This window comes from Glycine max, chromosome 15 (genome assembly GCF_000004515.6).
Source record: "Glycine max cultivar Williams 82 chromosome 15, Glycine_max_v4.0, whole genome shotgun sequence".
NCBI classification, from domain to species: Eukaryota; Viridiplantae; Streptophyta; class Magnoliopsida; order Fabales; family Fabaceae; genus Glycine; species Glycine max.
In genome coordinates, this window is record NC_038251.2 from 52,723,671 (window position 1) to 52,748,545 (window position 24,875).

Consider the following 24,875-nt stretch of genomic DNA (forward strand, 5'->3'; position numbering starts at 1 on the left):
CAGTGGTAGAGACAAACCAACATAACTATCGTGTCTGATAATTCTTTGTTTTCTCTCTGCTTTTAACGAACCCTGAGCCTGAATTGGTTTTTAGTGGTTTGAAAACATCTTGTGTTTTACAAACTTGTTTTCTCATTGTCTAAGTCTTCTTTTTACAAAAAATTTTATATGTTCTTACAAAGTTTTCTTCTTAGACAAAAAACTTTGTTGGTTTAAGAAAAGGTTTAAAAATTAAGCTAAAATCACAATTCAACCCCCTCTTGTGATATTTGTCTTTATAATAAACCTGACTTACCACAATAATCCTGATTGGGTTATTGTCGATCATTGTCTTCCTAATGAACGGGTTTTCCTCAGTGTTGATAAAGGTCAGTCTGACTTCACTTATGTGTGTGAATATATGTTCAAGTATTTGGACATATCTTTACATTTTTCTGATTTCAAGTGTGAAGTTTTAATTGAGATGAATGTGGCTCTTACTCAACTTCATCCAAATAATTGGACCTTTATGAAGGCATTCTTAATTCTTTGCTATTATCTAAATATCACTCTCAATTGTCAACAAGTTTTTGTACTTTTACTAGGTTAAGGTGAGTGAAGATGGGAAGGTTGGATGGGTTTCCATGATGGGTGCACGAGGGTCTTTGTTCACCCTGTTCAATTCGTCTTGGAAGAAATTCAAGACTCATTTTCTTAAGATTACACTGAACCCAGTTTATCCCGACCACATTAATCTTTTCTATAAATATTATGGAGAAACTAGGAGATTTCCCTTTTATTGGCAAGAATTCTCACAAAGGTTCAAATCTCGGACAAGCCCATTACTATCTCCTGAGGATAGGTGAGATATTAACATAATTATGGAGTTTCTAAGGGGAATGAATATTAAGGTAGTCCTTAATTTGCCTTATAGTGGCGATGTTGAAAAAGCTTAAGAGAGAGAGCTTAAATTAAGTTTTGAATATTGATGTAGATTGGTATTGTTATTGACCTGTTTTTTTTTCTTCCTTTTGCGATGCGTAGGAATCATGAAAGGTTTCAATTTCAGGAAGGTTTGGGCTTCCATGTCGAAATCTCATAATCCTAGCATACCACCAACACTTTGCCGACCTAGTGAAGCCAAAGAAAAGGAAAAGAGTTGCTACAGAGGTTGGCCAACAAAGTGACAAAACTGAACAAGCTCAGTCCAAAACTACTGCGAGCCTGCTACTAAGGGTAGGAATGTTGATGTGATCCAACCACATAACGATGAGAAGTCGATCACTAATGTTGATGTTAATGACAAGCACGTGGAGAAGTCGACTACTTTGATTCCTTCTAATCAACCCCAAGGTATCGAGTTTTTATTCATGCTACTTTTGGATACATGTACTTTTATGCCTTGTATATTTGTTTTTGAACATAGAATTATGTTTTTAGATGAGAAAGATGTTCCTCATAATACTTTGTTTGAAAAGCAAAGTGGGGGTATGGTGATCCGACATCATCAAGGTCCTCCACGTAGGATTGATCATGTGATTATAACTCACGATCTTCCTTCGTTATGGAATGTTGACATTAAGGGATTTGAGTTCATTACTACTGATAGATTGCTTACAAAGGTTGACTCGGAGATGATGGACTTCGTTAGAGCTGACAATAGCTTAGATTATACCAAAGTCTTTCTTTACAAGTTTGTTGCCACCATTTGTCATTGAAGAGGCAGATATGCCAACATGGAAATAAAATTCAAGGCTAGTTTGGAGGATAGGAGGAAAATTGTCAAAGCCCTTAATGAGAAGAACTCATTAATGATCGGAAAAATTGAGATCATTAAGGGTATTCAAAAGAAAATTGCTAACCATGAAAAGATGGTTTCCATGAAGGCTGTAGAAAATCAAAAGCTTGTTAAGGCCATTGAAAGTCTTAACAAGAATTTCAATGCCACAGTTAAGGATTTAGAAGAAACCAAGAATACTGTCAAGGCCTTAAATGATTAACTAACTACAGAGGAGGAAGAGAAGAAAGATTTATAGTTAAAGAGAGATAATCTACTTAAAGAGAGAGATTTGATTGATCAATAGACTTCCAAACTGCAAACACAACTCATTTATCAAAAGAAAGAAATAGAAAAGACTAGTGTTGAGCATGTGTTGCAACTGCAAAAAGCCTTCATGATAGGTCATGAAGATGGCTCTAAAAAGGCTTTTTGCCAACTTGCTTTATTCAACTTGAAATTTCCTTTCAATCATCGACTGTGAGCTACAAGGAGTAATGGTGTTTAGTGATGCAAAATCAGTTTCATATTCCTTTTTTAACCTTGTCCTGCAAAGCATTGTCATATTGCTTCAAAAATTGTTGTAGAGTGATCATTGAATTTATATATTCATCAAAGAATGCATTTATACTTTCACTCCGTTGTGTGGCCAGCATTCTAGCCCAAAAATGAGTCTTTAAAAAACAAGGAACCCATCTTTGGCGCTCTTTAAAAAGGCCACTCAACCCCTGATGATAACTCATAAATAACTTGTTTCATTGCATGTTTAATATTTCTATATTTAGAATATAATTTCAACTTTTCAAGATTTTTTTTATGATATGCCATAGGCACCACCTATGACGAAGTTGAGGAAACACAATCTGAATGGCATTTTGCATGGCCTTGCATTGATCTGTGACAATATCTACCAAAGGCCTTGATGACATGCAACACAACCAGGATTCAAATAACCAAATAAATGAATCAGTGTTTTCAGTAGATAACAAACCACATCCCAATAACACAGATTGGCCATGGTGATTTACTCCAACAAATGAGGCTAACAACATGTCATATTTATTTGTCAAATACATAATGTTGAATGAAACAAAGTCACCAAAGTACTCACAAGCAGCCCTGCTTCTTGCATCCTCCTAGAAAACATTCTTCACATAAAAGTCATTGTCCAAGTCAATATCATAATAGAAGTCCTTATTTCATTCCCTCATGCGTGCAAAGTATGATAACAGAGTTTTTCCATCACCGTTCTTTCCTAGTGCACATCTTTGTTGACCCACAAAGTTTCCTACATCTCTCTCCATAAACAAAAGATTTTCATAACCTCTCACTTCCCACACAAATGTCCAATAACTCTTATTCAACTTTACACCTACTTCGTCATTGATCTGAAGACTTTTCTGAACATGGATATTAATCTTTCTATTACGACAAAACATATGAGATTTTGTTGGGCTAAGCATATGGGAATGCTCCTCAGTAACTGATATGATGTACCATACCTGTTCCTTCAGTCTCACTATGATCTTTGTTGGACATTCATTAGTTTTTGTAGGAAGTGTCTTCATCTCAACGGGTATTTGATGAAACATAATTACCCTCCCGTGAACAAGACAAAATGAAGTACTGTAGTTATTGATCACAACCTTTCTTGAAGTGTCATGTCTTTATGCCGAACCCTTTTTTTGTGGCATATTGCCAATAAAATGACTTAACTACATCTGGTGTTTCGAAAGACATGACAATAGAGGGAACAAATGTAACACGCTGGTTATCCCCCACATCTATAACATCCTAATTTTTCATGTGTGCGCAATAGACAATATTGTTGCTTTATTGTGTGATTGGATAGTGTTTTTAGACTATTGAAATTTTAGAAAATGAGATGTTACCATAGGATACCTAAGTATGTTTAAGCTCTTAATTTTTAAGCTAAAGCCTAGAAAGAATAAGGATAATTTAGATAAAATCCTCTGGTCAAATAATGGTCAACTAATTAATGGCCTAAATGTTAATAATTGGGTTTTGGTCTGGAAAGAAAAATTAGAAGCTTGAAATAAAATTAGTAATTAATGTAAGTAAGGTTAAAAATCAGGTAGAGATAATTAAGGTTGATTAATGGTGATGTAGATTTTATATAATTAGAAAAGAGGTAATTAAGTCATCGGAGTTTAAAGTGCAGTACATTTTCATAAATGACTATATCATTAGTTTAAAAACATAATTTTAGTTTAATTAGTTGGTGACTAATTAAAAGTGTCTGATTATATGATGTAAAATAATTAAAATAAGTTACAGTTGTAACCCCCTGAAAAAATTATAACTCGAACTGATAAAGAAAACTCTATGTTGTGTGATTGGTTTTGTGTGTGTGTGTGTGTGTGTGTGTGTGATTGGTTTAGTAAAACTTGACAGAGAAATTGAAACTGTCTGAGCTAGATGTGTATATGTGCAAGAATTGCACTGTGCATTTAGTCACAGTGTAATTTGTTTATGTGTGAGTAGACTTTGTGTGAGGTTTACTCTAAGTACACGCATTACTAGAGAGGTTAACATAATAATCAAGGAAGTTAGCATATTAATCAAGGCGTTTATGATAGAATTTACCAGTTTTAGTAAAAGTAGAATTTACATTTTTGTAAAACTCTACTTTAGCCTTTTTAAGTAAAATTTTCAAAAGTGAAGCATACCACATTTGGTAGTGATGTACGCATTTTTCATGGCTGAGAAAGGGTCATTCATGGGCCAAAATTGAGTGATTAAGATAAGCCTACATGATAATTTAATGGACCATGCTCTGAGCTTCTTCTATAAGTTCATTTAGACTCCAAAACTTACCAGTCATGTTCATTCTTCATCCATTTTCACGAGCTGGTCAAGAGGGAAGGAGTCACCATTCCTACTCCTCTTCCAAGCTTTCCCAAGTGTTCTTGATCCCTTCTTCCATCAAGCTTAGGTAAATGACCTTTATTTTCAACTCTAAGCTTGATTTTCATTTCATTTTCTTGCTCTATTTTCACTTGTAGTTTCAAATCCTATTTTTGCACTCTTGAAGGTTGGAAACTAGAATCTAAACTTCCTCATTCCTCCTTCTAAATTTCGTAGAGACTACAAGAGGTAGGGGTCTCTCTCCAACTCTTAAACCCTAAGCTTGTTGTTAAACTTCCTTGAACATGTTGTTTTGAAATTTTCGTGCTTGCTGCCCTGTTCTAGATCTGTGTGCTTAGATTTCACTTGAGTCTTTTTATGCCAAAAATGAGTTCTTTGAGTGTTAAAACATAGGGTTAACCTTAAATTTCACTTAAATAAGAGTTTTCTAGCAAAATTTATGAACAAAACAAGTTTTAGAACATTTCACCGGATAAATCTGTTACGAAAATAATCTGGTAGTGAGAGTTGTATAGACTGGTTTTATTAAAATCTTGACCTCAAAAATGATTTTATTAGGTGTGAAAATGTAGGATAACATATAAGATTTGTGAAAAATTGATTTCTGAAGCACCAACATGATTGAGAATAAGTTAGGAGTGAAACTTTGTAAAACTGAGCGACAGAGTAATTATAGACAGTAAACATCTTAACATTGGAAACTGTGAATTTGGATAAATTTACCTTAGAATTATTTATTTTTTTGAACTATTGATTTAATTGTTTTATGATTTTTGAGATAAATTGTAAACTCTGATGACTGATGCATGCTCTGAAGTTGTGATGATTTTTCTGTTGATACATTTTTTTTGAAAAGTAAGTATATTATTATTATTATTGAATGATAAGAATGGTAGAGTGCAAACTCCGACAATTATATTTGTGGCGTGCAAATTTATATTTTGTTATATATATTTGTATATTATCATTTTATTTGTATGCATTGTGGTTTGGGTCTGGGGGTGTTCTACCCTCAGCAAATTGCTTGTTATAGATTTTGGAATGTTGTAAGTATAGTTGTTATGCTGCTGAATTTTCGGTAGATTTGTGTGAAAAGTGATTTCTATCACTTGAGGGGCCTAGAATGGTTCCATGAGAGTAGCACGTAGGCTTAAGCCTTGCCTTTCTCTTTGTGTATAAATGTTTGTTTTGTGTGATGTACGAGCCATAAAAGCTATGCATGCGATGCAATGGAAAGATAGAAGAAGATTAAAGAAAGAGTAAGGAACTGTTACTTCTATCCCATTTGTGAGATGACATGCTTTGTTATTGGGATTCATTTGTGAGATGGTGTGGTTATGGTTAGATTTCATCTATAAGATTGTGAAGTATATGATTATGGTCCATCTTTGAGATGGTAATGTATGTGGTTATGTTCCATCTATAAGATGATGAGGTATATGATTATGTTTCATCTGTGATAAGGTGAGGTTTTTGTTAAGAAATGGATGATTTACGGGGTACACTAGGGTATAATGGGCAGAGAGGTTCAAAGAACTTAGGGGAATTAGCAAGTGGTAACTACCTGACATTTGACGTACTCATTTGGCGCAGGGAACTCATAGATCTCACTTTGCTACTCCTAACGGGCTCTGATACTATGCTTTTTGGAGTTGAGAGCTTGGGGATCGATATACGTTGTACCCGTATGTGACAATCACTCCCAACTGTCATCCATGTGGTTATGTAAGACCACTAATACTTGGAAGGCTTGCTGACATTGTTGGGCACTGTTATGTGTCGAGTGTGACAGTCAATTGTGTCTAGTGTGATTATCAATATTGTCAAGTGTAGTATTTGACTGTGCCAAGAGTGATAGTCAGTGGTATTAAGTATTATAGTCATTTATGTCAAGTGTGATATTATGCGCTCTAGGGCATTGAGAGTGTTGTTTGCCTAGAAACACCATACATTATGGTTATGTAAGTTGTATGTTTTGTGTGTTGTTTGTGGGGTTGGAGGAGCCGAGGACTCACCCCTACAATCAATAACTTTCAGGTACCAGCGTCAGAGGAGATCATGATGATCTCATGCCTACGGAGATAGAGGAGTACAAATAGTTGTTGTGTCAGTTAAAGCCTTCATCCAAGGAGGATGAGGATGATCATTTCGAGGATTCGTCTTAGATACAGTTTGGTACCTTAGGTTGGGTAAATGTCAACTCTAAGACCTAAGTTTTCTTTTGGATGTATCTGTTTTAGAGTTGGGTGTACCTAGGTCCAGATAGTCATATTTATTATAGATTTACATGTTACACTTACTTGCAGATATTTATGTGTTGTAATTACATTTCATTTTCCCATGACACGGTACTATGGTACTTTTTATTATTATGTATGAAGATTATGTCATTTCACCCATGTATTTAATTATTTTTTTGCAAGGTTCATATTTTTTCGAAGGTCGCGATTATTGTAAACCTATTACAATTTTTTTTATTGTATTGACTTTCAAGAAATGATGTTAATGTGCTTTTATACGTTTTAATGGAATTTATTTACACGAGTTTTACAATAAAGTTTATTAGTATATCCTGCATGTGGATATCCTGTAGTTTCTCAAATGCTCGCAAAGCATCAATGTTAAGTACCTTGAACTATACAACTTGTCCACTTTTAAGTTGGGGAACTAGAAGAAGGAGAAGGAGGAAAACCTCTACCCCGCAACCGCTAGAACCCCCAAAAAGACATTAATAGATAAAAGAAAGAAGAGAACAATACAATGCCAAGGGGGGGGACTAGGTCAACACCCATGAAAAAAAAGATACAATTATCAAAAATTGAAGAAAGGAAAACTATAAAAGTTTATATTAAAAGTTGTATTGCACAACATACAACGTAATGATACTTTCGTTATATATTCTTTATTAACCCTCACTTGTACATTGGAATTGTGATTCTATTGTGCACTTCTTCCACAAACCCAGTTACACAACAAAAACACACTTCTTCTGCACCAGTGAGGGTGTGAAAAACATTGTATAATAGAATGAAGTGTGTTCCTGTTGTGCATGGTGAGGAAGGGTGTTTTTGAAAATTTTGAATGTTGGTAGGGGCTAATAGCAACTCTGAGTTGCTAATTGCTATCATTTGAAGGGAGCTACTATTAACACTACCTAATTTGCTATTACACTACTCTTCCAAATACAGATATACGTCCAAGAGCTTTGGCAACGTTATTGATCAATTCCATAATTAGTACCGTTTTACACACTCCAGCTTCACTGAAAAGTCCTATTTTTCCTCTACGACGATAAGGAGCTAAAAGATCTACTACTTTTATTCCTATTTCAAAAATGGACAATTTTGTATCTAATTGTATAAAGGCATGTGCAAATCTATGAATGGAAGATGTTGTGCCAAATTACCTTTCTACCCTTATGATTTCCTACACCTCAACCCTTCTTACAGCCCCTCTCACGACACCCCCGCCTTTCCCCATCCACTATCACACTACTTTCGCTTCCCCTTTCTTTCGTCGCAATAATCTAAGACTTGATGAGTTTTTTCTTATCATTTGTCACCAACGAAATCATGATTCTATTGTGTCTCCAACACAATGAAATCATGATTTTGTTGTGTCAAAATCCAAACAAGAACGAAACCACGATTTTGTTGTTGTTTACGAAAACAAATAAAAATAGAATCATTTGTTTTAATATTTTTTTGTTGAGAATGTTTGATTGTTATCTTGTTTTTGAATTTACCAAATGGTTTTTTTTTTTTTTTTGCAGAGTATACATGGATGAATACTTTTATTTCTAATAAAGTTACAATGTCAAGTGGTTGAGGATACATGACTGATAAAGTTACATGGATTGCATGCATGTGGGGTAAAAAAAAAATATTACAACAAAAACATAATTCTGTTGTAAACTAATACAATGAAATCATGTTTTCGTTGCTTATATTTTTCACCTCATGACACACGATTCTATTGTAAAGGTCTACAACAAAATTGTATTTTTGTGGAAAGGATAATTTTGGCATTACTTAAAACCCACCCACATGAGTAGTGGGAATAACATTTTTGGTAGTCTGAATACTAATTCGCTCATTTGAAGCACATGAGTCTGCCTGAAACTCTTAATTCTCATTTCTCTCGCTCAAAATCTCTATAAATTGAACCCAATAAACCATTTTAAACCCTCTTCCACTCAAAAGATACTCATCAAAATATATATTTTTATCACAAATAAAAATATCCAAAAATTTCCCTTTCAAAATTTTAGCTTCACGTTGAACAAAATCTTTCAAATTTCATCAATTTTTTTTCTACTCTAGAACTTTTAAATCATTTCGTGTTAAGCACTTATGGGTTTTATGTAAAAGAAAAATAAGAAATTACAAGACTTGATTGTAACAATGTAAAATTTGAAGGAATATAATCAAGTAAAAAAAATTAAGGAACGAATATTCCACGTTAATTAACTATGAAAAATGATCTAAAAATGCAATTAAGTTAAAGTTTTCCCTCAGCTCTTTATTTGTTCCATGATATCATTAATTTGATTGAAACATTTCAATGTTTATTAATAGCAAGTTAGCAACAAAAACACTGATTATCTGTGTGGTCTGGTCTATTTACCCAGTCTGACCTATCTTTCCTGTGTTACCCAAACTTTTGTCTCCAGTAATTGACAAAAAACGAGTCCATACATGTTATTCCTTCACATGTGTGGTTTAGGGAAAATTGATTCGTTGTAATTGCATTACCAGGACTGACAAAAGCAAGTGTTCAGTTCAATTATTGTCTCCCTATAACCTTTTTAGCCCTTTGGCTCATTTCCTGTTAGGAATTTTCCCATAATTGAGATTATTTTTAGCTTCTTAAAGGTGTGCATATCTGAATAATGCCTACTTAGATGTTTTTTCTTTCTTTTAATGATCCCATAAATTTCTAACAAAACTTTAGATTTCTGGGACATGTGGGGTCCCGATAACACCATGTCACACACTACATTGATGCTCAATTACACTGCAGGACATGCACAAGGTTACAACCTTAGTATATAGTGTTACTGATACCTTGTCTCATGGGGACCAGAGAGTGGTGATCAAGGAATCTTAGAGCTTTTTGCTAGGACATTATGCAAAGATACCAGGGTGGAGGACATACCCTTTTATTGAGAGATGATCCTGAATCTTCGGACACACTATAACCACAATAATAAAGCCTTATCTCACTAGACGAGGTCGGTTACATGAATCACCCGATATCATTCGACATGAATAAAAATTAAAGTTTCAATAAATATTATTGAGCCTGAGATCTTCATTGGTGACTTCCTCCAACATCATTTTTTATCTTTCTCTTTTCATTTTTTACCAGACTAAAAATCATGCAATCTCCTCTTCAATTCGCTGACACACTAGTCTACAAATGTTTTGAAAGATGAACAAGATATTATGTGAAATCATACAAAACACTACTAGAACTACAACTACCATTGCATGCAAATGCTGATTGGTGAATGCTGGTGCTCTGCAGAGAAGCAAAGCAGTGAATAGTGCAAATCTTCAAGTTGAAGAATAAAAGGCAGATGCAGCAAAAACTAAAAAAGTGGCCAGTCAGAATAATTTTGGAAGGTACCATTATTACACTTGGCAGGTCCATTGCTTTCAAACTTTGCAGGTACAGCTGAGGCTTGTGGATAACATTGACAAGAAGATAAAACCAATTTTGAGTAGGTCCTAATGTAGTTTGACTTGTTTAATAGCCACATTAACATTTGAAGCCATTCCCATATACCCTAGTTCAGGGGAACATGCTTACAAAGAGTATCTAAACCTTAGTCCACCAATAACATGATATGTTTTTGTTCCAAATAACACTCCAAGCCTTCTGCCTTGGATCAAGTGGATTTTGTGAATTAATTTTAAATCTAGTCATTTTGATGCTAATTTCCGGTCTAGTTCGTTCTGGGAAAAGGGGGGGTTTATTTCATGCTTCAGGAGATACATGTATATGTCAAAAGTAGTAGTCATGTGAATATATCTGATGTTGGAAGCAATAAGAATGGATCTGACGAGTAATATTCACTGAATGTGAGATGTAACTGGATGATTTTCAAATACTGAGGTTAGGCAATGTTTGAATTGTGTCCTCTGTAATAGTCACTATACCCTGAAGCGAACATCAAATCAAAACCATAATAATGCCAAAACAAACATATAATGCCAAACTTACAATTATGCTATGCTCAGCCAATCGGAGGGGTCCTACTTAACTAACTCCTTTTGCTGATTTACAGACTTGAAGCTGCTTTACTTACAGGGCACTCTTGTTTAAACTTTGAAAAATATGTTTTTATGATATAATTTTGTTTTAAATAAGTTATCACTTTTTCTTAATTAAAAACAATGAGCCTCAATTCCTATGGTACATTTTTTATTAATAACAAATTTTATATAATTAACTAATCAGAAATCATCTTTAATGATTTTTAAGATAATTACGCTAAAAACCAATAAACTTAATCCATAATAATTTATAATTCAATTAGTGTATACAATTCGTTTATATTGTGAGTACATATTACATAAACCCCTTTACTCAATGACAAAATTGCTTGTTTTAAGAAATAGTAGTTTGCTTATGGATTTAGTCACTTTAAAAACACTTTTTTTTGGTTAAGTAAACACAATTAAACTGGCCATAATAACATCTTTATAAAATTGCAGCAGATTTAAGCTTTATAAAAACTTATATCAGAATATTTACAGTGATTTTCTTCTTTCCTGATATTTGAATACCAGTCCAATCACACGTTTTGTTTCTTCTAGTTTTTAACTTTGGTACTGCTGAATTAAATGATAGCAACTAGAAAGGGCAAGACAAGGTGATCTTCAAGATCAGAAGACAATAATCCAAAAATTAATGATAATATATACAAATATCAACAAGTCTTCATATTGTGATAAGAATTACAAAGCTAAAGAGAACATGTATCCTATACAATCTCCTTGTATAAAAAATCAAAGAATGATCTTCTGTTGTGGTATTATTTTGAATCTATCATGTACATTGCCACATGGAAAACGTATTTAAGGAATCATGGTACACCTGCAAGGTGAGGAGTGCTTGAAGTCTTATGTGGAAGAAATTAGTGCTCCGAACTCTTGTGTTTACCCTGAAAGGCACCTGAAATGGTTCCAAAGGGATCAAAATTGCACATCCTGTTGAAAATAGCACTCACTTCCTTGTTAAGTTTCCTAGTGGCCTTCATGTCACAAACTTTGGTGTTAATTTGTAAATCAGGATTGAGCATTTGAGTCATTGCACATGCACTCAGGAATAGGAAACTTGGTAACATCCCTCCCAGCTTTGATAGTTCTAAGTTCTGGCTGCCCCAACGAGTCTTGGTGCAACTCTTTGATAATCTTGTTGAACTCTTCTTCAGAGAGGGAAGAATTGTGAAAAAATGGGAGCATGTGTCTCTTGTTTGGGGTTATATATTTTTTGTGCCCAGCAAATGCTCGATGACCCTGAAAACGAAACAACATTTTAAGCATGAAAAATTAGAAATTGTCACATTGGCTGATTTAGTTTGATAGAATGTTTCTATTTTCTATTTCCATTTCCTGTTTTCACAAATAACTACAAAACTACCAAGTTGTTTTCACTTTTTTTCCTATTTTCCTAGAATTGTACAAAAGATGGTGAAAATAGTAAAATGTTGTTTTCACCATTTCCTATACAAATCTGTCAAAACAGAAAACAGGTGAAAACAACTTGGCATTTGTGTAATTATTTGCAAAATTAAAATTCAAGTGCAAAGTATACCCTACAGTCTTGTTCAATTGATAGAAGAATCACTAACAACTTGACAAGCATACCTGAATTGCATGGCCCATATTTCCTCCATGAGACGGCATGAAAACATCACTCTTCTCAGAGATTATGTAATCTATGGCAGCCATTATAGAAGCCTTATTTGCAAATGGTTGTAGTTCTCCTGGCAAGGCAAGATCTTCCTTGCTATAAAAATGTGGAAAGTCTTGGATCAATGGAAGCAAGGCTTCTTTTCCACCCAATGGTTGTCCTCCAGCCCAATAAATTCTTGCATTCTTTGGAGCTCCTAGACCTTTCAAAAGCCTATAAATTGAATCAAAGCATCTTTTAGCAAACTTTATTACACTGAATTTTTTAAAAACAACCATTAAACAGAAGTGTTATTATATTCACCTGGTAACCTCCACAGCATTCAAGGGGCATAGACCAGCCATCTTCCTTTCATGGTAAGTCATATTTGATCTTGCAGTCAAGAGTTCTGGCCGTTGTACCCTCTCACTGTTAACAATCTCATCAAATTCGGGACTCAAACCGGGGAGGCATCCAGTCCTCACCCACACATCCTTTTCCATTCTTAGATGAAGAGCAAGATAAGGTCCCTTGCTTTGCATTCTCTCTGCAATCCTGTCACCAAGTTCTTGAATCGGCTGAGCGAACCGTAGCGCGTTAAAAGCAACCTGAAACATTAGATGAGAACTAACTATCAGGAATCTGCAATCAGTTGTCATACAAGTAAATTTCAAAAGGGTGAGTTTGGCTGTTTTCTTTTTCTTTTATTTGTTTTGATTTTTCCCCTTTCCCAAATAGTATATAAAGGAAGAGAATTTGAATTTCAAGTACCTTGCATCTAAGCTTTTGAAGATCAGAAGGGAGATCCTTTGACAGCCTTGAATCCAAACTGCGTAAGAGCAAAACACCTTCTCTGTTGAACTGCACAGACAACCAGGACTGTAATTAGAAAAGTGTACTTTTTCAAACAACATCAACACTCACTACTTTCTCCAAACAAGTTAAAAACCTTAGTTAACAATGCAAATGTAATACATTGTTAGGGACTATAGAGGCCTCTAATTACTTATCTACAACATTGCTGCTCTGATTATATTAATTTTGGCGTCATCAGTATAACAATCTCTATGAACTATTGAAATTAATGGGTCAACACTTTAGGAGGACTCCAAATTTTGGAGAAGTTAAACTGAAAAAGCAATGAACAGAACACTTGAAGAAAACAGAAGAGGATGAGAAAACATCTCCTAACTGTTTTTGGTTGTGGTCTTCAAAACACTTTTTTGGAAATAAATTTCACAACTTCAAAAGATTTTGGATGGGAAATTGACTGTTGAGTAGTATGCAATTGTTTTAGAAAACGGTTTTAAAAACCAAAAAAAAAAAAAAAAAGAAGAGAAAAGAGAATTAAAAGGGGTTCTTACTCTTCTGAGATATCTTGAACGGATCCAACTAGGAGTGACATGAAGGGGAGGACTACCCTCCACTGGTTTTGTCATTAGATGTGTTGATGGCAATGCTGAAACTACTCGAACATCATTGGCAAGAACTCTCTTGAAGTGCTTCAAGTCAAATATATCACCAAACTCACTGCAACCGAACCAAACCAATGAAAAACATCTCAAATAAGGAAAAACATCAAAGTCACACCACACTCTCTTCTAGCACACACAAATAAGGAAGGAAACTTAAATAACACAAATAAAGCAACTGGATCAGTATAAGGAAAGAAAATCATTTTTTAACATGGAATTGTCCAGATTTTAAGAATTTGAATTCATTAATAAGCTAAACCAATTTGGAAATATGATTCAACATAGACTATGGACAAGAATAATATGTACCTTTCATCACCCCAAATGACATTGACTTGCAATATAGGAACAACCAAAGCAGCTCCAAGAATCCTAGCAATGACAACAGCATCAACAATCTGATTCCTCTGCTGATTCAACCCCCCAGAAACAACCACCATCAGGTACTTTCTCCTATCCCTCAGAACCCTTTCACTTGCTCCTCTGTAATCCCTGCTGAAACTCAAGCAAGGCTTGTATCCCAACCCATCTGGCTGCTCCCAAAACTCACTCTTCTCAACACCCTCATCACCTTCCACCTTCTCCAATCCCTGTGCTCTCAGCTCCACATGAGCCAACAAAACCTCATCTTTTTTTTGGTCATTATTCTCTCTCACAACAGCACCAAGGCTTGGCTTTGAATGTGGGGTGGTTGAGATCATGTTCCGTGGCAGAAGGGTTGTGGTGGCACATGGGTAGGGGGGAAACGGGGTGTGAAGTGTGAGGCCAAACTTGAGCATGCCAAGGAAACCAAAGAGAAAGAGTGTGAGGAACCACATCCTTGGTTTTCTGAAGATGATGCTGTTGGTGTTGGTGAAGAAGATAAAGAACCTGCTGTTGGTGTTCCTTGAAGACTTCTTGGGAGAGTCAAGAAGAGATTGCAGAGAAGAAGATGATATGGAGTTGATGATCTGAGATGGAACTGATATGTAGGACAACTTGTTGGCATTGTTCTTTGACTTAGCCATTGAAGAGAACAACTTCACAATGAGAGAAAGAGAGAGAGAGATAGAGAGAAAGAGAGTTACTGCTTTTCTTTTATTGTGTTTTTGTTCTTAACTTCTTCTCTTCCTTCAGAAGAAGAAGACCATAATGAGAGATTATAAGTTTGGTTTGGTTTTAAAAGAGCCTCAATCAAGTTTTCATTCAAAGTCTTTTTTTCTTTTTTCTAGAGAGAGAGAGAGGAGGGTCGGCGGGAACACGAAGTTAGATCAAAGTTTCAACGCGTAATTAAAGGTAGAAACTGGGTTTGAGGATTTGGACAAGTTTAGTTCTGGTGCACATCGTTTTTAAAGTGGGGAATTCATGGTTCAAGGTGTTTACATTTGGCATTCTACTACATTATATTATAATTATAGTGGCATTATTCATCTCATCTTTTGATGGATGGGGGTGTATGTGGTATGTTTGTTGGAGAATGACCCTTAAGCCCCCACCCCCCTTCTCATTATTGAATTCAGGTTTGGTTTTTCAACTAGATTTGGATGCTATTGTTGGTAATCAATTTTGCAATCAAATATAGGGGACTCTAAATTCTAATATTCAACCACAGGTAAATCCGAAACCATCTTATTATCTTGTCAAGGAAATTTTGTCCTACCATGTATGATGTAGGTATAAAAGGTGTCAATGTCACACAACATAGATGGATTGGGTTGCCAAAAATTTTAGAAATCAAACATATATTAGCTTAATTATTTCATTAATGATTTACATAATTGGATAAGAGTTTTATTATATATATTGTTTTAAATTCATTTTTGCATTACAAAATTTGCTTTGTTTAATGTTTGTTGAGACTTAAAGTATGTAAAATGATAATAAAAGTGATATTGTAAGTGTTAACGGAATTTAAATAAAAAATTAAGATTTTTTTTAAAAAAAAAGAAAAGGTTATAATTTAGTTTTACTTTACCTAATTTAACTAACCCACGTAAGCTAATAATTTTTTCCAACCTAATCTTACTCAAAATTGACTTGGAATATAATGTTTTGGTATAGATTATGAGTGATACAATTTTTCTTCTAAATATTTAATGAAACTATATATAAGAAACTCAAAGTTGAGATCATTGCTCAAACTTAAATAATTTTGCACTAATTAATCTCCACACTCATTGATAACTTGAAATATAATAAACTAGCTTTAGCTTCGATAAGTTGAGTTAATCCAAAATAACATGTCTAGCTAAAAAAAATATCAGATGATTAATTTTCTTCCTTAGGATGAAATCACTTTCAAATTAGCCAAAAAAATGTGTAGTATCACAAATGTACATGATGAGTATAAAAAATCATAATTCTAAAACAGAGATTTTAAGTTACCCAAAACATAAGGGCAACATCATCCTTTATTTTTAAGTTGTTAATTGAATTAGGTCATAATAAGAATGAAGATTAAAGGGTACAAACAAGGTTATAAAAAATATTTTGTATATTGAAGTAAGTTGGTGTTTGATGTTTGTTCTCCTCAGCTTAACTTGACGCTGATAATAGATCAATTGATGCTGTTTGATGTTTGTTCTCCCCAGCTTAACTTGACGCTGTTGAAAGATGCCTTAGGCATTATATTGGTTAGGCCTTAGCTTACTTTTTCTCTTCTGATAAAAAATATGATTACTAGACCTAGATATCGCCCACATTCAAACATTTTGTAATCATATTAAATAAATAATTGTAATCAATATCAGTTTCTTATGTAACGAATGTGAAGAAGAAGCAAAAAGGGTTTTGTCACGTGACTCTGCTCTTCCATTTCACTCTACTCTCTTATTTCATATTCAATAAGTAATTATTCTTTTATATATATATTATAAAGGTATATTGTTAGTATGCTTTATATTATCATATTTTTTCGCGGGTTAGAAATTAATTTTGATTGTGATGAGTGATGGTCATTAGTCTAAGAAAAATTTACATACGTAATAAATTAAATATAAATTCTTTTCCTAAAAAAATTATTATAATCCTATGGGTTGTATTATCATCTAATTAATAATAAGTTCGCTTGTTGTGAAAAAGTTTTAAATTTATATAATTCTTGTAAAATTTAAATTATTTCTATAAATGACAAATATATGTAACTTTATCTTTTAACAAAATTTCTTAAATTTATTTGTCAATAATATGTTAATAGAGGCTTTGGCGTCTCAGGATATTCCTCTTCTGCTTGCCATCCAACCAGCAGCGGCAATACATACCCATTTAGGATAAGAGAAAACTTAATCATTCAATAAATTTTATTTTTATATATATAATTTATCTTATTTTACACTATTTTTTTCTATCTTATTTGTAAAAGTTATTGAATTAAACGCTTTGTATGATAAAATTTCTCTTTATATATGTGTTGATAATGATGATGGGGCCTCGTGCGCTGGGCACTCAAAACTCAAACGTCTTGTACTTACAAACATTGTTTGCTTATGGTAATCATTATTTTAATTATATTATTAATTAAGTATTTAAAAAATAATTTGATTTAAAAGAAAACAATATTACTTCTATATAGCATCACATAACACTATCCCAATTTTGTTCATTAAAATATGAACAGAACTGACTAGTTGTTGTCCAAAAGTGTGAAGTGAGGGATCTAATTTTTCTATTATCCCTTTGTAAGCTATTATTGTATTGTTTATTCAAAATGACATTGTATTAATATTTAGGATTGTATTTTAATTTTAAAAATTATAAAAATGATATCATTATTTCAAAAGAATATTATAAAAATAATGTAAAAAGAGACAACAGAGAAGTCAAATTATCGAGAGTGGAAATGCAAGTATAAAGTTGCCAGCTGGAATCTGATCAAAACCTTGCTGTCAAAAGCTGCCACGTGGGGGAAAGCGACGTATCCAGCATTCCACATGGGATTTCATGGTCCTTCATTATGTGGGCTCCATGTTCTTTTTCCATGCTCCGAGGTAGATAGGACCAAAGTTTTTGAAAAGTATACATACACACGACACAACATAAAATAAGAATGTACCCAAGAGAAAACAGTAGAAAGCATAAAAGTAAATAAGTTGTAGTAAATAAATAACGGCACCTCGAATCTCAAAAAGAATTTTGATAACTAAAGGTACTTAAAATTCAAGTTTAAGTTCTGAAAAGGTACTAAATAAAGGCCGTTAGTTTAAGTTTTAAAAAAGAAAGTTTAAAATTGTGTATTTTTTATAATTTGAAAATTTATATAATTTAGAAATTATTTTATATTTAGGCTTAATGGCATGTTTTATCATCAATTATTATAATTTTTGTAAATTTTATCACCAATTTTTTTTCTATGTATCTTACCATCATATTTTTAAATTTATTTTATTTTATCAATCCATTAAATCTGTAACGAGTAGTTACGTATCTCTTAAAAATGATGTTTTGACATCATTTGGTGTAAAATGCATAGTATTTTAATGGTAAAATATGTAAAAATTAAGAATATCTTGATGATGATGAAATGCGCAAAAAAATTTGAATAATAAAATTTATGAAAATAAAAAAATATGGTAATATAATGTGAAAAAACTTTAATAATAAAATTCATAAAATAAGGATTACAAAGTGGTAAAATTTTCAATTAATTCTTTTAATTTATTATAAGTACTAAAAAATATTTATTATTCAAAGTGATTTTAAGTTGTTTGAATAGAATAACATTTTTTAGAACATTACAAAGAATATTAAAAATCACTTATATTTTGAAAGAACAAAAAATGAAATACTAGTTTTAACAAATAAAAAATGATATAAAAGTTCTTCGTCTTATCCATTCTTTACTCAGTACAAGTGATTATTTGGAAGAATTACTCCTATTATATTTAAAACAAAAAAAAATGTTTTTAATTTTTCAGAAAATGTTATCTAAACAATTTAAAAGATCTTAAAATTATTTTTTTTTTAATTTTTTGAAAAGTAATCTTTTTAAAGAAGTTGCGTGTTCATAACTCTACAAATCATCATTCTTCTTCTTTACAAATCTACTAATGATTATAATTTAAAAAACAAATTAATTAAAGATCAATTTTTATATTTGCAGTTAGTATAATTTATTATAAAAAACAATTAGAATACGTGTAATTTTTATTAAAAGGCAAACGTGTAATCAATTGCAATCAATAATATAAACTTCAATTAATGGATTGATTGATAGCAAACGTTTGATATCAATAAAAAGAAATAATAAAATGCTTTATAAAGTTCGGTAACATAAAAAATTTGACATGAGTTAATAATTAACGTGTAAATCAATTTTAAAAATCATTTGTTTAGAGTTCTGAAAAAGTGATACGTGTAAAATTTCCTTATAGAAATTACTTTGGTATGTATATATTTTAAACTATAGACTATAGGCTATAAATAAGGTGAAGATTAATTTGGACACACATCTCAATCACACTCAGATTTAAAAATAATTCTACGTACTATAAATTAAAATAAACATCACTATTCTTCTTTCCAACCCATATACTTGCTCATATAGTTTAGAAGCAAAATCAATTTTGCATACCATAATATACGTTTGATGCAACATAAACTAAGATTAATTTAGATACATAATGAATCATATTCAATATTTCAAAATGAATTAAACTAAAACTTAAAATAAATTAGCACTATTACTCATACTCACTTTCACATTACATGATTTATTAAGAAATTTTAATTTAATTAGTTGAGTAGTGTACGTAGATTTGTTATAAAATTTTGATACCGGATCAATTCGTATGGATATAAAGAAAGAACATTGCATGATTTAATGTTAATTAATTATTAGGTATGATCTTTAATTGACAATTTTACTACCAATTAGTTTTAAAATTATGAGTCAACTATTGTTGGCTCAATTAGTAAGGAAAACCATATCAATTATGTTGATCCAAATTTAAATTTTATTAGTTTCAATAGTGGTGAGCCATTCCAGGGATTGGTTGAATGAAGTTTTAGGATTTAGAATCAAGACTTTTGATGTTTTTTTTTTTACAATCACAACCTTAAAAGTTAAATAAAATATTTATATCATTATTTGATTAAATAGAATTATTATCCTTTACATTCTTAATTATCAATTTATTATCACATATATATTATACTAATCCAAAATAATAATAACTCAGTAATTAATTGATCGTGATGTTACTCACGAGAGAAGAGAAGAAGTAGAAAATGATTTAAAGTGGGGATGTGAGAATAATAAGAATGATTAATTATTAAGGGATCGAAGTGAACAAAGCATAGCCAAATGAAGAGGAAGTTCAAGCCAATGAAACAAGGACATCATATTCCAATCTTTGTTACTTGTTAGTGGCTTCGAAAGTGGAAAAATCATAATGACACTGATAAAGACCCCTATGTTTCTTTCTTTCTTCCTTTCAATTTTGTATTGCTTCTATCCAATACCGTCTCATTTACGATACACTCAATCAAACACACTGTGCTGACACACCCCAGCTGTAGAAAGTTCGGCCATTTTCGTTTTCGTGTGGATTTGGATCCAGAGAAATAGAATCAACATTTTGATGGTTCTTATTTTAATGTGTAAAAGAAGGGTAATTTCCTTAGTTGCTTTTCATTCTCCTTGGATGATAAATATATATACAAAAATGAAATATATCAATAATCTTAAATACGGGAAACTATACACATAAAATTTTTTAAGAGAATATTTACATATAATAAATCAATATTTGCCTAGCAAAACTTATGCCAAGAATCAAGGATTGTCAACCAAAATAAGAAAAGAAATCATGTCTACAATCTCAATCTTCAATACCCCCCTCAAGGTGAAGCATGAGGATCCTGAATGCCCAACTTGCAAAGGAGAAAGTCAAATTGTTGTGTTCCCAAAGCCTTTGTAAAGATGTCTGCAAGCTACATAGAAGTATGAACATACTTGGCCTGGATTTCACCATTTTGGATTGCATCACGTACAAAGTGGTAGTCTACTTCAATATGCTTTGTTCGTTCATGAAAAACTGGATTAACAACAATATGCAAAGCTGCTTGACTATCACAATGCAGAAGCACAGGTCCCGAATGCATCACACCAAGAGTAGACAATAAGCCTTTCAACCATTTCAACTCACATGTGGTGCTTGCCATGGACCTATATTCCGCCTCAGCCGAAGACCGAGATACTATTTGTTGCTTCTTGGTCTTCCAAGAGATTGGCGAAGAGCCTAAAAGAACAAAATAACCAGTTAAGGATCGTCGTGTTAAAGGACAACTTCCCAATCGGAGTCATAGTAAGCATACAGTTTCAGGTCGCAATCAGCACGCAACAAAATACCTTGTCCTGGATTTCCCTTCAAATATCGAATGACCCTCAAAGCTGGCTCCCAATGTTCTTATTTCGACTGTTGCATGAACTGTGCAAGTATATGCACACAATAAGACAGTTTGGGCTGAGTAAGCGTCAAGTAAATCAGGCTCCCTACCAAGCATCTATACTGTCCAAGATCATCCCAATCAGTAGTCATAACAAGTGCTAATTTATGATTCTGTTTCAAGAGGAGTCCCAGGTGGCTTAGCTCGTAACAGTCCAGTCTTAGAAATAATGTCCAACGCATATTTACGTTGACACAAGAAGTTACCTTCGAGTTTTGTGCCACTTCAATCCCCAAGAAGTATTTTAGTTTTCCTAAATCCTTCATATGAAAACATTGACTCAAATAATCTTTGAACCTTTGCACAGCCACCCCATCATTGCCAGATATAATCAGATCATCAACATAGACAAGAACGTGGAGTTGAAGATGCCGATTTTTATAAGTAAACAGTGAGTAATCAGAATACGATTGTTGAAATCCATACTTGTTCAGCGCTGCTGCCAACTTGGCAAACCAACATCTGGGTGCCTGTCGCAAACCATATAATGACTTTCGTAATCTGCATACCTTACCTGGTGTTGGGGAAGCAAAACCAGGTGGCAACTTCATATACACCTCTTCATCCAACTCACCATGTAGGAAGGCATTATGCACATCCATTTGATGCAACTCCCATCTTTCTGCAATTACAACAGCAAGAAATGTTCGTACAATGACCATCTTTGTTGTTGGCGCGAAGGTATCATTATAATCTATACCTTCAACTTGTTTGTTTCCAAGAATTACCAAGCGCACCTTGCATCTCTCGATGCTTCCATCAGAATTATATTTAATCTTGTATGCCCATTTGCTTCTGATTGCTTTCTTCCCGAGAGGCAAGTCTTCTATTGTCCATGTTCCATTGTCCTCAAGGGCTTGTATCTCCTTGCACATCGCCTCTCTCCAACATTCATCTTTTACAGCCTCAACATACGTGTTAGGTTCATACCCTATGGTAACAGCTGCTAGAAAAGACTGGTGTTGTACAAAAAATTTATCATAATTCACATAATGTGCTATAGGATAGGGTGTACCTGAGGATTTTGACTGGAACGATGAACTTGCTGAGGGGCTTATTCGAATGGTACGAGTCACAAAGTCCTTCAAATGAACAGAAGGTTGTTTAACCCTTTTTCCTCTACCAAGTAGTTCCTCAGACACCATGGGTCCTTCTATGTTGGTACCCCCTTGTCTACTGCTCTAGTGTTTACATCAATAGGCAGCTCCACATCATTACCAATCTTAACATTCACTTCGTGCTCCACACCTGAGGTTGGAACTTGCTGCTCCTCCATTTCATTTTGTACATATGAGTTCTCATCGTCTGCGGAGTAATCCGTAACCCCATTCTTGGTTACGAAAGAGCTTGCAATATTGGTAGAATATGGAAACTTTGTTTCAATGAAGACAACATCTCTTGAAACAAAATATTCTTCCTTTTCCAAATCATACAACCTCTAGCCTTTCCTTCCAAATGGATACCCAATAAAAATGCACTTTCGACTCCGACTAGCAAATTTATCTTTATCCTGATTATGATCATGGGCATAGCACAAGCACCCAAAAGTTTGAATATGTTTATAGGTAGGCACCTGTCCCTATAGCATCTCATACGGTGTTCTTTCATCCAAAATAACGGATGGTGTTCTGTTAATCAAATATCCTGCTGTAAGAACACACTCACCCCAAAACTCAATAGGTAAGTGTGCTTGAAAGCGCAAGGCTCTTGCTACATTGAGAATATGACGATGTTTTCTTTCGACACACCCGTTCTGTTGGGGTGTCCTGACACAAAAAGTTTGATGCAAAATTCCATGTTCATCAAAATAATCTTTCAAACACATGAACTCAATACTATTATCACTCCTAACAACTTTCACATCCTTTTCAAATTGTCGTTTAACCATTACGATGAAATTTTTAAGAGCACAAGCAACCTCATCTTTTCTAATCAACAAATATATCCACAGTGCACGAGAATAGTCATCAACGATAGTCAAGAAATAAACAACTCCACAAGAAGCAGGAACTCTATAAGCTCCCTACAAATCATAGTGGATCAAGGCAAAACATTCTGCAACTTTATTATCACTAGAAATGAATTCTTCTTTGGTTTTCTTAGCTCTAAAACAAATGTCACAAAACTTATTCTTGACACTATCACTTCTACCAACATTACTAATTTCAGAAATTAAATCTACTATCCTAGAAGAAGGATGTCCCATTCTTCTATGCCAAAGCTCAGAAGATGCAATATTGGTTGTCTTGTAAACACGAGAAGGAGCCATTTCTTTGAGAAAATAAGGCCCCTCGAGCTATTCACCCGCTCCAATCATCATCCTCGATGTACGGTCTTGTATAACACAAATTTTATTAGTGAATTGCACAACAAAATTGGAATCATCAAGCAACTATGACATAGAAATCAGATTGCACTTCAATTTAGGTACAAAAAGAACACGCTGCAATTTCAATTTCTCTCCAAGAGTCACGGTTCCTTCTTTCAAAGCTGTGGTCTCTGCCCCATTTGGCAACCCAATCGGACATGGTGTAATATCGTGCACTTCACTGAAACATTCATATGTACTGGTCATGTGATGCGAGGCCCCTGTGTCAATAATCCATGGCAAAAAATTTTGTTTACCTGTCAACCTCTCATTAACACCTCCCTTGTGTAAGTTTAACATGTTGAGCAGTGTGGCCCATTGTTCGTCATTTAAACTGGTAATTCCTGTTCTATCAAAATTAGACACAACATTTTTCCCACCACCAGCTCCTTGCGCTTGAACTGCGTTGGCACAAGCAGTCCCTCCGCGCCCTTGTCCTTTACTAGTACCCTGCTAGACCCCACGTCCACGTCCACCACTGTGTCCAACTATGGTTGTGCGTGGCCTGTCGCCCCACCATTATGGATAACCAATCCGTTGAAAGCAACTATCAACATTGTGTCATTTCCGCTTGCAATTTGAGCAAACGACATTCTTGTCCTTTCCATCCCCCCTTAAGTTTCGACCACCAACTTGCACCGCAAAACTAATAGGGTTCCCTCTTTCTTCCTTTGTTCGTGTCATGGTCCGTACTCGTTCTTGTTGCACGACCATAGCATATACTCGATTCAGATTTGGCAAAGGGTCAGTGCTCAGGATATTGGAACGTACTGTCCCATATCCATCTTCATCTAATCCCATCAAGAATTGATGAACTCTCTCTTCTTCTCGCTTCTTCTCCAATTGAGTGGTAATGTTACAACTACACCTAATACAACTACATACTGGGATCAAGTCATAATTTTTCAGTTCATCCCAAAGAGACTTGAGTCTACCATAATAGACGACAATGGCCTGCCCTTCCTGCTAGTAGTTTGCAAGGTCTAACCTCAATTGTTGTACACGTGGACCATTCCCAATGGAAAACCGCTATTTGATATCTTTCCAGAGATCCTTCAGG

The 24,875-nt window shown here is 33.8% G+C and overlaps 1 protein-coding gene across 1 annotated transcript; it reads right to left on the reverse strand.

The window, feature by feature from the left end:
- Positions 1–11,552: 11,552 nt before the first annotated feature.
- Positions 11,553–15,343, reverse strand: LOC100781962 (O-fucosyltransferase 20). The gene is made up of 6 exons (XM_003546819.5): positions 14,332–15,343; positions 13,912–14,077; positions 13,319–13,408; positions 12,872–13,155; positions 12,523–12,781; positions 11,553–12,171 (listed from the first exon to the last, which is right to left on the reverse strand). Exons 1-6 carry the CDS (start codon positions 15,027–15,029, stop codon positions 11,941–11,943), a joined length of 1,728 nt encoding a protein of 575 aa, XP_003546867.1. The 5' UTR covers positions 15,030–15,343; the 3' UTR covers positions 11,553–11,940.
- Positions 15,344–24,875: the final 9,532 nt, after the last annotated feature.

What these genes read in the sequence shown, in the direction of transcription:
- LOC100781962 (XM_003546819.5), bottom strand. Translation starts at nt 15,029, where the DNA reads ATGGCTAAGTCAAAGAACAATGCCAACAAGTTGTCCTACATATCAGTT. An exon ending in GTCATTTGGGGTGATGAAAG is followed by an intron (nt 14,078 to 14,331) that starts GTACATATTATT and finishes GTTCGGTTGCAG; the next exon opens with TGAGTTTGGTGATATATTTG. An exon ending in TTCAAAAGCTTAGATGCAAG is followed by an intron (nt 13,156 to 13,318) that starts GTACTTGAAATT and finishes CTAATGTTTCAG; the next exon opens with GTTGCTTTTAACGCGCTACG.